Source organism: Dermochelys coriacea, chromosome 13 (genome assembly GCF_009764565.3).
Source record: "Dermochelys coriacea isolate rDerCor1 chromosome 13, rDerCor1.pri.v4, whole genome shotgun sequence".
Classification (NCBI taxonomy): Eukaryota; Metazoa; Chordata; order Testudines; family Dermochelyidae; genus Dermochelys; species Dermochelys coriacea.
This window is the reverse complement of record NC_050080.1, coordinates 10,580,760-10,595,699: the sequence shown is the minus strand read 5'-3', so window position 1 is coordinate 10,595,699 and position 14,940 is coordinate 10,580,760. Positions and strand designations below refer to the sequence as shown.

The following is a 14,940-nucleotide window of genomic DNA, read 5'->3' as shown; positions in this document are numbered from 1 at the left end:
TACTACTGCTGTCATATGACTCTTGAACACCCGATTCATGCACCATTCCTAGTCAGCTGTGGACATTAAGCCTTTACAGGCCCAGTTTGCCCTGAGACGGGATCCTCGTTAGCATTATTTTTAGTTAGACACTGAGACTTCAGTGCTGATAAAGAGGACCCTACCAGTATCAATGGAAAGCTATGTCTGTATCAGAAGCCTAGGGTCATTAAAATTTTTCCCACAGTGTCTTTGGCCCAAGGGTCAGCTCATTTCAGAGGGAACCTCCTCTTCCATTTTTAACTCTGTGGCTGAGGTGCAAAGACAGATGCAACGACAATAAAGGAGAGAGACCTCAGAGCTGCATTACAAACCGATTCATCAGAAAGCAGAGCATGCCTTGCCTCACAAATTTGCCTGCAGTTTTTTGTCTGCTGCGTTATTTTTCAACTGTTTTCAGGTTGCAGATTTTCAGGGGTTCCTCTTGCAGTGATGCAGAGATTTGTTCAGGCATGACTCCGCTTATCATTAATGGAAGTTACCTAAATGCCCAACAAGTTGACAGACTCTAGACCCCTGGGCAATTGCATAAACTCCACAGGGTGACTTCCCTGTGGCCACTCTGAATATTCACAACAGTACTTTCAAGGGCTCTTACAGCTCCTCTCTGCAGCAAGGCTGGCATAACTCAGCTCTGATTCCTGTTGTGCCAACCAGCCATACAGATTCCACACTGTGAATTACAGCAGTTGCTATAATCAGCAGTCTGGGCATCAAACTATAGTCTCTTTGGCTCAGCTGGGAAAAATCCAGAAATGTAAGAGCCAACCTGCAGAACCCAGACACTCTCACAACTTAGTTAACACCTGAGACAATAAAAATCTGCAGGATGTCTATGTTGAGAAATAGCCAGTCCTCACTTCTCTGAGTGGAGATGTCCCCCAAGCAGAGCAGCTGGACATCTCACCAGGAAATCCCACAGGATTGGGGATTGGCAGGAATAAGAGTTTATTTGCTTCAACCCCAGCCAACAAGATTTTAAATGACAAAGGAATAAGACAAGGGGGGGACCTACTCTATTGGATCTGATTTGCAGAGGTGCTGAACACCTCCAACACCAACTGAAGTAAAGTGGAACTGCAGGTACTCAGCACCTCTGGAATATCAGGCCTCAGCGAAAACAACGAGGAGTCCTTGTGGCACCTTAGAGACTAACAAATGTATTTGGGCATAAGCTTTCGTGGGCTAGAACCCACTTCATCAGATGCATGATGAAGTGGGTTCTAGCCCACGAAAGCTTATGCCCAAATAAATTTGTTAGTCTCTAAGGTGCCACAAGGACTCCTCATAGTTTTTGCTGATACAGACCACACAGCTACCACTCTGAAACCAGGCCCCAGTAGTTCTCTCTTAATTCAACTAACGTAATTGTTCTGATCTGATCTCCCATTAGAAGCTTTTTCCTTCAAAATGGCTTTCTCCCCTCTTGCCTGGTTTATTCTGTGACACCACTGGTCACAGAATCCCTTCCATGGCTTTGAGTTGAGATATCATGGATTTTGGACTGCTGCCACTGATGACTGAACATGTAGGAAGGGCAGGCTGATTAACAGAGCCCCAATCTCTACTGTACTTAACAAAGCACCAATCTCCATTGTACCTTCCTCTGAAGCATTTGGAACAGGCCACTTGCCGTGACAGGATACTGGCCTGAGATGACCATTGGCCCGATCTAGTCTGGAAATGTCTATTTTCCTCACAAGCACACTCACTATGTACCACACATATATAAAGGATAAATGACAGTAAAAGGTGTGAATGTTTACTGATGGGATAACCACCGAACAGTCCAAGCAGCAACTATGTTCATTTTAAACCATTCTGGGTTGTGGTACCTTCATTAACAGAGTTCTGGAAATCAAATCGTAACAGCCTTCTCCAGTCCATGTTTCTGGTGCAAGTGTATCATTTCCAGAATCCAGAAGCATCACTGTTGGGACCATTACTTCTTGGAGTGGTGTCAAAGGGCCATGTGCTGGCCACAGAGAAACTGCCAAATGGTTCTAGGTGGAGGGGTGCAGATTTGACTGTCTTGCCTAGTTGTGACTTTCAGAACAGCAACCAGCCCCACCTGTGTTAAGTCCCTGCTATGGGTTAAGCTTTTGCTTACATGCCCTTGTGTAAAGGTTCTCTCATGTCCTTCCACGCTGGAATGCTCTTCAAGCTGTTGCTCATGGTCACCTTTCCTGATGATGAGAATCTGATCTGGCTTCCAGTTGTTTACATTTCCTGTGCATCTTTTACATAATCATGCAGACCAGCCCCAGGCAATCAGACTCAAAAAAAGAGAAATAACCACATTATATTTAACGTAATTAAAATATTAACTGCAGATCCAAAAATGTCTTGAATGCTTCAGAAAATGGTTGGAGAGTTGGCAAGCCTGAGCAGCTTGCTGGCTTGCAGGATCTGGCCAATATTTAGATGTGCGTGCTACTTCAGTAGTCGCTGCCGCATGTGGGAACTGCTTATATTCTGTGCAGTAGTCTTCTTATCTCCCAAATAGCCAACCCACAAAAAAGAAAAAGGGATTTGAGTACAGATGAAGAGCTCTGAGGGATTTCACATGGTTCTTATTGCCAGGAAGACCATTCCCTTGATATGACTTCAGGACATCTGTCTTACATTGTTTCCATTTTTATTTTTTTCCTTCTCAGTCGGACAGTGCAAAATCTGAGAACTGCATACAGTAAGAAAATATTAGGCAATTAAGTCAGTTTCCTTAGAACTGTATGTGCCTTGTTACAAATATTTATATCAATAAAGTTAGAAGACATACCAAAGTCTGCAATGGAGGATTAGTCTTACCCACCCTAAAATTAGTCTTCCCTTTCCAGCCTTCATCCTCTGTGTCCATATTTCAGGGAGTTTTAACTTAAATTTAAAGGACTAAATCTTGAGTCTGGATAAGCTGTGCCCATTACAGGACCTGAGGGAAGATGCTACCTTTATACCCCCCATTCCTGGTGGACAGGCAGGCTCCAGTGCAACCCCAGCATACTTTTGAGCAGTCTCAAGGCTGCTCTAAATTATGTCAGCTGGAATGGCCTCCTAAGGGCTGCTACATTTTCCCATAAAAGAAATTAAACAATGGAGTTAACTCTCTGCCCTCCCTGCATTGTCAAAGTTTCCTCAAATCCAAGGCAAAGTCAAGCTCACAGTACAGACTTCCCTGTCTCAGTTTGTTCTTCTTTGCTCCTGTTGCTCATCAGTCCTCATCTCCTGCCCTTTTTTTGGACCAAGCTCTCCAATTCCATTTCACTACTGCACCTTTGCCTTTCCCAATGCCAGCTGTTTTTTTGACAGCAGCCCTTTATATATAGCCCTCTATTGTCTATAACTTTGCTTTTACTTCCCCCACTAAGCATACTTATTTCTTCTAATTATTCTTCAAAACTAAATGAACTGAAACTCACCCCATGTGCTGAGCTAAGAACCAGGCAATAAGACATAGTTATCAAGTTAACTCAATTCAATACCCTTTGGAGACCTCAAGATGGTAGAGTGGATGCCTCATTACCCTATCCAAGCTTAACACTCTGTCAAACATAGAACACCTCTTCTTTTCCTTCCTTGCTAGACCCACATCCTGCTAATTTCGTAAATGGTCAGGAAGGGCTAAATGCCATTTTCTGCTGCATCTGTTATAGCTTAAAAATCATCATAATAGCAGATCCACTGTGTGTCATTTTCTGTTATCATTGCTGTCTCAATAATAAGGAAAAGTTGCAATGCCTCACAGTTTCATTTTCAGCATACTTCTTATTTTCAAATATATAATTGGGGAAAAAAACACAGCCAGGAGATTCCTCCATTCTAGTGGCAGTTAAAAGGTTGCCATTCTGCAGTCCCCTCAGGTGCTATGCCTCATTGCTGTTTCCTGGTCTTCATTTAGCATATACTTCCAGACTGAAATTCACAAACTCTGTCTTTTCTAGACAACATAAGAATGGCTATCATGGGTCAGACCAAAGGTCCATCCAGCCCAATATCCTGTCTTCCGACAGTGGCCAGTGCCAGGTGCCCCAGAAGGAATGAACAGAACACGTAATCATCAAGTGATCCATTCCCTGTTGCATCCATTGTTCAGTTCTGCAAACTAACGTGACAAAGTATTTAACTTTCTCTGTTTAATAGTTCATCGGTAATATCAATATTTAATATCAATATTTTCAAAATTAAATGAAAGGAGAATGAGTTCTTCCCCCCACTGTGTTTAATATTTTTTTCAAAATTATTTCCTGTTTTCTTGGAAATCCCCGCCTTTACACTGAGATTTATGTATTTTCACCCTGTCAATTTTAAAAAAACAACCCATTAAAATACCATATTTAGTTTTCTTCTCTACTATTCACAAAGCAAATTATTGTCATTTTAGTTTCCCGAGGCCAATGGCTCAGAAATGTTCATATAGTCATTGCTCCACACTGCTCATTTAAATTGTAATGGATTGCTGAAAAAATATGCAAATTTTTTTTATAATTTTCACTCTCATGACATGGCTGGGTGACGGATAGAAGCATCACTCTTGGGAATTAGTGTATGGGTGTCCAAAAACACATCTCATCAGTGTCATCAATATCCTTGTTTATGGAGCTGTGCTATCGTTCATGGTAATGCCTGGCAGAAGCCTGTCATTATTCAGTCTTTATTGTTCCATTTGAAGCTTGGCTATAAACAAAATGAACAGTCATGTGAAGACAAAATATTGAAAATGTCTAAACCAGTTGCCCATCTCAAGCATTATCTGTGTGCTTCTGTGGTTTTGCTGGATGAAATGCCTTCGAATTTTCCCATCTCCCCCAATTTCCTTAAGGAACGTATCAGTGTAATAGCTGTTCGTGGTTTTGCTTAAGTACTACATACCAAACAATCTATTCTCATACGTAAATTCTGAGCCAGTTCATAGAAATAGATGTGTTCTATAGTAGTTATGTGATGACAGTTCATTTTCAGGAGAGTATTTTATTAATTATTACCAATTTGCATTAGCATTACACCTAGGAGCCCCACCCATTGTGCTAGGTGCTGTACAAACGCAGAGCACAAAGACAGTCCCTCCCTGTGGTTTGAGCACAGAATTGGGAACCAGGAAGTCCCCTCCTCGGAGCTCATCCTACCTATGTCACTAACTTCCTCTCTGACTTTCAGCAAGCCTCTTAGACTTAAATATTCCAAAATGGCCAATAGTTTTAGGTGCTTGACTCGAGATCACGTGGGTCTGATTCACACAAAAGTGCTGCATACCCAGCATGCCTGCTGAAGTCATTAGGCGCTGCAGCTGCTCAGCATCTGTGAAAGTCAGTCCCAAGGTGTCTCATGTTGGGCACCCAAAAATCAGTGGTCACTTGTACAAATATCTCTTTTCACCTTTCTGTGCCTCGATTTCCACACTGGTAGAATGGAACTAATACTCACCTACCACACAGGCATGGCATAAATTAATCAGTTTTTATAAACCACTTTAAAGCTGGAAAGAGCTGTATAAGTGTTAAGTGTTGTTGCAGCAGTTATTATTACCATCTACCAGCCTCAAGTCCATATGTGGCCTTCATTACACTAGCATTTGAGCACTTATTCCACACAATACCCCACGTAAGGTAGAGAAGTGCGATCATCTCCAGGGGTAACAAGCACAGAGAGACAGTGACTTGCCCAGTGTCATACTGGAAACGTGACAGAGCAGGGAACTGAAGCTCTGTCTCATATGTTACGGGCTAGTGTCCCCACCCCTGGGCCATCCTTACTAACTCAGCCTGTGACTAACAATTCTTGTGGGTTGTTAGCACAAGGCTCCTTCCTTTCATTTCACTTCCAGTTTGATCCCTTCATAGGCCAAGGCAGAAAGTGAGCTCCCAAGTCCAACATTACATTTAAAGCTACAACGTCCCCCTCTCTCACACAGGGCCACATTCATCTGGTGCTTTTGTTGGAGTAGGAGCCTGGCAGAGGATTCTTCATTGAGGAAGCATGAGATAGTCTGTTGTGGAGGGAAGGGGAGTTACAAAGCCAACACCTCCCTTGGGCTGGGGGAGGGCTGTAGGGAATCATGCCAAAAAGTGAGCATCACTGACCAAGATGGGAGCATGGTCAGGGCAGACTGGGAATGCACAAATTCTCCTCCACCGGAGCTCATAAACTCCATGCACCTAGCCCCCAATGGACTCCTTGAGAGAGGTCGCAATAGAGTCAGATACCAGGTGCTTGGAGTCAGTGGTGATGAGTGAGATACAAAGCCAAGAAAGGTCACTCCGGCAGTACAAAAAGCCTTGCTGGCACATACCTCCCTGCTCAGCATCCATGGATCTGGTCCCCCTACTTTAAGGGCTCCAATGACTTCATTTCCCTGTCTTGCACTACATTGCTTGGTGACTAAGGCGAATGCTCTTTTAGCTGGAATAACCACCATACTTCCCTGCCCCTGCCGTCTTACTAAGCCTCTTCAGAAATACTTGGTCTTATTTTCTTTTAACCAGCAGCTTTGTTCTGTTTTTGCCTCTTAGATGAGATGGAGCAGTCCCCTGCAATGCATTCTGAATATCTGGTCTCAGGGATTAGAACGCCACCTGTGAGAAGGAACAGCAAGCTGGCAACATTGGGCAGGATCTTCAAACCATGGAAGTGGAGGAAAAAGAAAAACGAGAAACTAAAGCAAACATCAGCAGGTATGGGAAGAGCAACAGCTTGATTCAGTGCAAGGCAAAGTCCACCCTGTGAAGAGAAATGAGCAGAGTTTGCTGAAGTAGGGCAGGTTATTGATGAGCTGTTTCTAAATGGAAGTGTAAGAATCTGGCCTGTCATAGATTTCAGACATTTTAAGGTCAGAAGGAACCATTATGATTTGACCTCTTGGTCACAGAATTTCAAAGACCGGGATTTCTACCAATCCAATCAGCAAAGAACAAAATCTAAAGCTCGATTTATCAGGCTGTCCGCCGTCTCACCTCCCCATTTCTGCCCTTCACTGCTCTTTGTAAGGGATGAAGATACTGCAGCATTAGCTGCGGCTGCTAATTTAAAGGCCGGACTGTGATACCTTATGTTGAATAGTACCTTAGAGATGAATAGTGCCATTGAAGTCAGAGGACCACTCGTAGAGTAAGGTACTACTGAAAATGAGGGAGGGTATCAAAGTCTAGCCCTTCTGGTAAAGCCGAGTGTAGGAGGGATTTCATTACTATTCCTTCCAATCTACCTAAAATCCCAAGAAAGGCTAAGAGAACCTTCAATGACTACTTGGAATTAGCCCCTCATCAATGTGTCTCAAAGTAATACCAGCTGATGGGCTCTTAGTGGCCTTTGTGAAATAGTCAATGGTATCAATCCAGGTCTTAGTGGGGACCTTAGGATGGGTATCTACACTGCCAAAAAAAAAGAAAAAGAAAAAAAAGAAGCCACAACTTCATAACTGATCCCTGTGTTGGCACTTAGCAGAGAGGTGATGGACTGACATGAATTCAAGTATTTCCAAGAGATACATTCTCCAGGTCAGGGTTAATGCACATCAGAGGGACAGTGTGAGGCAGCTTGCACTGCAATAGCTCTGTGGCTATATGGTGATGCTAATCTGGCCCCTTGCATTCAGAATTAAATAATAAAAACAAGAATACTCGGTTAAATACTGAGAAAAATGGATCAATCAGATGAATTACTTAACAAAAATATTAAAATGCATTAAATAATGACTCTGAGTAATAGTATATGACCAGCTCTACTTCCTATAGCTTAGTGACATCTCCCAAAGCTTCTCATCTAAATAGTATCCATACACCACATAATTGAGGTTTCTGGTTGCTGGTGGTGATTTTTTCAATTTTCTAAACATGAATTTTTGTACATATATATTGTATTTAAACTTATTTTTAAATTCTTGGTTTTGGGTAGGGAATTTATCAGGAACTCTAAACATAGTATATTATTCAATTGTATTAGTCACCAGTGACAGATATAATGGAAAATGAATGTTACGATCAGAAAGAGAAAACACAGTTATCCTGTTTCAGCCAAAGCAAAACACCCAGAGCATCTTTTGACACCCTTAGTTTATTACCAAGAGGGCACAGAAATTAATCCTAGCAATTCTTGATACAACTAATTCAGTAAGTTCAGCGGCAGTCAAACTACTACAGGGTGTCTTCTCTGTATCGTGCAAACTTAAATGAAGTTTGCAGTCATCATTTCACTCCTCGGGGACTTTCTCTGCATGAGAACAGTTGCTAGAAACATGATTCCATGTATTGTTCTGACTTTTTGGGGAGGTTACGCTGACATTATGGAAAACGACAAGAGGGAGCTACTCTGACTGATAGGGCTGGACTCTTAACCAGAACGCTCTACAGAATGTAAACATTCCTTCCTAAAAGCATCAGCCACTGTGTTAAAGATGTGCCCAGCAGACCACTGTGTGAGGGAAAGTGTCTGCTCTCTTGAATCTCTGATGACACCCCCAGAGTACAGCACTCAGAAACAAGAGTCACTTGTCTTTTCCTGAGATTCTAAGGAGTGCCTCCTTGTACCAGGGCATGGGCTGATGCAAACTGACTGGGCACACGGGTGCTCTGTGGGGATCACGTAAGAAGGAACACACTCTGCAAGGCTCCTCCATATGTGCTACTGCACCATCGAGAGTATAGTACCTACCACATGTTGTGCATCCCTGCTCCTTGGTAGCAATGACTGCTGCATCTTGGTAGCCTTGAATCCACTTACCAGCCTTTGACTCATCCTCTGATATACCTTTCTACTCTAAGACACGGGGAGCCTCTTCTCTGTGGACGCGGGAGCATGAATCCCTGGTGTGAAATGTTGCATATCCCCCATGTGGGCTGCCAGCATCTCTCTTCTCACACTGTGCATAGCAAAATCATTCCAGTTCCACTGCATGAGGGCTCTACTTCTTCTTGCCCCTGACCATGGAAGCTAGAGTGCTATCAGGAGAGAGGACACAGTGATATTGCCACCATTCTCAACACCATGCAGCTGCATTTCTCTGGTGGTTTGATAACTCACAGTGTTTCGTTTTCTAGATTTAAATCAGATTCACTCTTCTCTTAAACTTGGCAAATTCCTCTGATACACAGAAGGGGTCGATTCACAGAATGGAAGATAGTTAGAGATGTAGGAAAAAGGAAGAGAGAGATTGGAAACCCCCTTTTTTCATTCTGTGAATGGAATTAGCTGGTGATTTACTAGACAAATTCCTAAGCAAGGAGGGCACATAAAGGCCTCATCCTTGTGGATGAAGATCAATCAGGTGCAATAATATATTCAACAAATAATACAAAATACATGGTTTAAGAGAGGCACACATTGGTTAGTAGGAAAGAAAGCTTGGTGAGGATGGTTTCATTGTCTTCCCCCTGCAAATCAGAAACACATTAACTTTTTTTTCTACTGCCTTGTACAGAGAGGTCTGAATCCAAACCAGGACCTGAACATCTCCCGAACTTGGGGAAAGTTTAGACTGAAAACCAGACAGCTGGGACCTATGTGTAATGGGTCCAATCAAAGACCCAGTCTGCAACACCCTTGAACTTTGGATCTGGATATGAACATGATTGTTCAGACCCCTTTTGGAAGTTTTGATCTTTTCAGTATCCTGCACCTTGACTAGCATTACTACCACTGTTCTAGCAATGAAAACACATTGAACTTGCCCCTAAAACTCCAACTGTGTAGTCCTCCTCTGGCCAGCTCACTACGTGTGGGACTAGAGAACCCACCTGTTGCAGCTTTCATATTGACTTGTCTTATGTGTGTACTTTGTTACGAATTATACCTGATAGGTCACGCACAAGAACTGCTACAAATTATACCTGATAGGTCATGCACAATTTGAGTCTAGGCTGAGGCACACGAACAAAGTCCACAACTGCAGAGTTCCCAAATGCAGGCTATACAAAGATTATATACCTTTTAGCAAAGCATGTTGCCCTCGTGCATCGGAAACCTTAGCCAATAGACAAACCTTTTTCCTATCTACCACTTATCCCTGCTAAGTGCATCCCCCGTGCTAAACTATTACTTCAGCTGCACACCATGGCCCTGAAGCAATGCACCAGTTTTCTTATCAGGATGGGAGGCCCACATCATAAGGCCAGGAGGCAGGGAGTGAGGAACAGACAAAGAACAAAAACCGGGAGTCAAGAAAGGCTGGAGACGGGGGGCGGAGGGGGCGGGTTCACAGTAATGCAGTATCTAAGGGCATGATGTGCTTGCTTTTAAACAATGGTGGGCTCCAAACCAAAATGGAGTCACATATGCTAACTTTTCCTTAACAACTTCCATCCATTGTTTGCTCTGATTTTCTATGTTATACTATCATTTTTGCAGTGTTAGAGAAGAAGATTACTGCAAGGCCAGGTCGGGATGAACTCATTAAGAAAGGTCTTCTGGAAATGATGGAACAAGGCAAGTAAAACCTGTCTTTGTTTTTTATTGTTGTCCTTCACATGAGGGCTAGAAACACGTGACAGAAAGAAATTATAAGAACCCATAGTCGGAAAAAAAAAACGAAACAGTGACTAGTTTGAACAATCATTGGATCAGTTTCATACCTGGAGTCACACAACATATCCAGTGTGGTTTATGGTGTAACTCCATCTTGGGTGCCATTCCACTGTCAGGAGATTTACACAAGACATGAATTCAACCATATTTTGTGCAACTGACATAAGCCCTTCTACTCAGATTGCCAAGAAACTCAGTAAAGTTTATATGAATGTGAACTCAGCTATACAGAAGTATTCAGTAATGAAGCTAGCAAGTACAATCCATGAATTCAGATCTCATAGAATGATATTAATCCGTATTTTCTGCTGTCTTTCTGGTAAACCAAGTTTGGTACAAGGTGTCTTCTAATTACATGAGTTCTTCATTGCTACAAAAGAGAGAGGCATTTAGTACTGTTATTTTTAAAAGCTTACCTGAATACATAACAAGTGTGAAGCAATGACTGAATGCAAGATTATAACTTGCCATACATATGCAGGAAGGTTTGTGATTCTGTATGCTACTCGTCTAAGGCCCCCAAACAGATGTTTCTAAATGAACAAAAGACCCCTGTTCCTGAGAAAGTTTAGCATTCTTCCAGGTTTGGTGTGTTCCCAGCATCACAGACCCAACTTCTGACAACCATTTTTTTTTCTAAAGATAGCTTTTTTTTTAAAAAAAAAAAAAAGCCTTTCCCCCTTGAGGCTGAGAACTTTGTAACAGATGGTGTTATGAGGGAAGAGGGGCCGGCTGAGTCAGTCCAATTGGAGAGGTGGAATATTTCATTGAAACTAATAGGAGCAATAATTATATTGCCTCATTTAAAACAAAATTCCAAATCTATAAATAACCCTCATAATGACACTAGATGAGGCTGTGATGGAGAGTAACTGATCAGAAAGTGAGCATTTTAAACAGAGAAGCCTGTCATAACTGCAGAAAAGCTATATGTATTTATCTTAAGTACAAGCTATAAACCTACATGGCCAACTTATTTTAAAATAGAAGTTTTTCATAATTTTGGCTGTTAAATATGATGAGTTTTTCACTGAACTCTTTTGCTCTTTATTCTAGACCAATATTTGGTCTGGTAGCATATTGGTGCTACTAGATAGATAAATCTAAGTCTGAGAGCTTCTCTACATGGTGGGGTAATGTGCTTTACGGGGCTCTGATTTGTAAAGCACACTAACATATTGCACGTTAATTTTTCCATGTACATTCCACAGGTGTGCAAGAAAGATTCCCTAGCGCGCTTTCATGTAGTATGGAGCACTTTTGTAGAGTATGTTAAAGTGCAGCAGCACAACTGGCCAATTAACGTGCAACATGTTAGTGCACTTTCAAAATTACACTCCTGTGCAGCACATTATCCCACCACATAACCAAGCCCAGAGAAGTGTGTGTGTGTGTATATCTAGTAGACTTCTCAGGGCTTGTCTCCATGGTTTTCAGTGATCTCTGAATTTGAAGACACGGGTAGTTATAGATTTTTAAGAGAGCAGTACAGACAAGTGATATAGAGCACATCAAAGCCAATAGCAGGAGGATTGGATCAGCTTTTCACTAGTCACTGAGACCTGGTTGAATAGGGGCTATGTATTAAAATAATTTTAGCAAAAAGCAGATAAGCCTAGTTTAATAAACAGCGACCAGTGGGAATAGGGTTTTTAAAAGGTCAGTTGGAAATGGACTGGCTGGGTATTTCCCCCCCATACACTCACCCTTTTTTTAAAAAAACTTCTCTGTGTTACAGTTACATGGAGCCTATAAAACCATCAGGCAAATATACAATGCCACACAGGTGTCTAGACAGGAATTCGTGAGTTATGGGCAACCAAAGGACAATATAATATGCTCCATGTTATTTCCTTCCAAAGACAATGGATGTTTTGAATCTCAGAGGCTATTTTATGGCTTTATTAACATATGCAGTTTATTAACTGCTGTTAAAAATTGTCCAGAATCTCTTTTAATAACTGATGAGAAACCTACTCAGACGATGATAATGCTGTGGCAGCGGCATTCTAATCTTTTCAGATTCAATCCTTTTTTTAATGGACACTCACAGCAATAAACTGCAATTGTCAGAGCAGCAGCATTGTGCTAAGCACACCACAGTAAATCTCTAAATCCCTTGTTTCTCTTTTGGACTCTGCTCTCCTGCTGAGCATCTGGGGAGGGATTCATGAAGGTATTTAGGTGCCTACCACCGCACCGGTACCTGCTCACATCGGTAAAATAATCCAAACAGTGAGAGATGGAGACCAAGTCGGAGAAACCTGCTAACCCACTGTCACCTCTTTATAGCAGCAGCGACACACTCCATCCGTACAGTGTGCCCCTCTGCTAACTCACATACTGCACTACACCAGGCTACAGAAACTGTGCAGCATCCCTAACAGGGCCATTCGGGCCAGCTCTGGGTAAGGTCCAGCACAGGAGCTGCTTCAATTTAAGAGCAGCCCAGGGAGGAACTATCCATCAGAGCCTCTGCCTGCCTCACTTTGCAGACAGGTGGTAAGTTACCACCTGCCTTCTCAAAGTGAAGTTTACTGTCCTCCTACTTCTGGCCACAGCCAAGGCCCACTTATGCTTAGTGGGGAATAGCCAGCAAGCATCCCCTGCTCACCCCTGTCCCCTGGCTAGTGCCACAATGTGAGCAGTCTCACTCTCCTTTCCTCCCCAGCGTGGCTGAGTCCAGGCTAGGGACAACGTAGCCTAGTGGGCACTACTGGAAATGATGCAGCAGCTTTCATTAACCATGGGTTGCTGTCTCCTGTTAACTCTGCCTGACCTGTGCCACTTCTGAGGATTTCCTTCATCACTGGGGGACACACATGCACCCCCGGGCTTCTAGAGTGGCAGGAGCAAGTTAATGATAAGGTTTGTTACTTGACTGCATTGCACAGTAATGGGCTGATTATTCCAGCATGGAAGAGCATTGCTTCTTCCCGAGATCACTTTCCGTGGTATTCTGATGGTGTAGATTCTCTCATGTTTTCCTCATCCGTGAGTATAAAGTTACCTTCTTTCCCCCCACCCTTGCTCAAAAATCTATGGGGTCAGTATCACCCCCTGCAAATCAATGCACTTGCTTCCAGCTCCAGCCACATCTCTACAGTGCTCTGAGGATGTGGTGTCCACCTCTGACCAGGGACCTCATAGTTCTCAGTCTTAGACACTCCTCATTAGAAGGTCATCGACAGGGCTGTCTTCTGCTTATTTCATGAGTCATTACAGTTTTCTTAGGCAATGATTTAAAGGAGTTAACATTCTGTCTTGGTATCTTTATTGTTGTGGTGCAGCATTTGGTGGCTTGCCAAAGCAGCAGGTATCTCTTGGAGAACACAGGGCACTTACAAAGCAGAGCCACCCAGTCTGCTCCTGGGAAACATTTATGGAGTTTTTGCTGTGAAGCGTAGATTTGATCAAATGTAAAATGTTTTATAGCACTGGAAGAAAAGCTCTGTCTTACAAATAGTGTAGACAGCTGTTAATTTGCCAGTGATTATGTATAGACTGGCTTCAGGATCAGCTGAAACATAGGCAATGAACTCCACCACCCCCTTTCCTTGTATCATAGCAACTGTGCTACTGCAGGGGCTATTTTAAGAACAGAAACTTTTCACCAAACCTGATTATGAGGCAGATTGGATGAGATCAGCCTATAAAAATATTGCATTAGCTCTGCAGCATTAGTAGGCTGACTTCTGATACCCTCACTCAAATGAGAAGAAACGTACTCTGCAAATGGTCTCGATATTAAAAAATAAAAAGCGGTCTGTGAATGTTAACGCCTTTAAATCACTGTTTAAGAAACTTGCAATGAAATCATTCCAAGGAGAAGACAGCCTTGTCATGAACTTCTAATGAGGAGCGTCTAGGACTGAGAAATATAAGTTATCTGGTGAGAGGTGGACAGTGTACACACACATCATTGGCGAAAGCTGGCCCAAGCTAGAAATAATTGCTTGATTTGCAATGGTGGTGTTGAGCCTGTACTTGCTGAGAGAGAGGATCAGGGAAATGAGAGACAGCATAGTTTGTATTCCCATTGAGGAATGTTCCCTGCATTGGAAAAAACTTAAGAACCTAAAAAGGTGTCAGAATGCTTACAGCTGTTAGGATTATTGGCAGAGGACCTCCCTCCTCAGTGGGAGAGTATCAGAATCTGGCCCTATGTCAAGAGAGGTTTGGATTTCAGTTGTGCCCAAATATTTAACCCAACATTTTGAAAGGTGGGTGTCTAAAATGGAGCCCCTAAATGCACACTGAGGCACCCAGATATCAGTGGCCTGATCTTCAGAGGTGCAGAGCACCTACAAGGCCTGCTGGATGTCATTGGCAGCTGCAGGCACTCAGCACCTCTGAAAATGATAGATGCTGCCAAAGTGAGCTCTTGCAAGG

The 14,940-nt window shown here is 42.7% G+C and overlaps 1 protein-coding gene across 5 annotated transcripts in view; it reads left to right on the top strand.

Moving 5' to 3' along the window:
• The window catches only part of PHACTR3 (phosphatase and actin regulator 3), a 148,822-nt gene that overhangs the window by 69,863 nt on the left and 64,019 nt on the right, over nt 1-14,940 (top strand). For 4 of the 5 annotated variants that reach the window (XM_038370539.2, XM_043496092.1, XM_038370537.2 and 1 more), the window contains 2 exons: nt 6,543-6,704; nt 10,372-10,449. In XM_038370539.2, coding sequence (XP_038226467.1) covers nt 6,543-6,704; nt 10,372-10,449 — 240 coding nt within the window. Of the gene's footprint in view, nt 1-6,541; nt 6,705-10,371; nt 10,450-14,940 lie in introns of all 5 variants that reach the window. The other variant, XM_043496093.1, reaches the window with a different exon arrangement.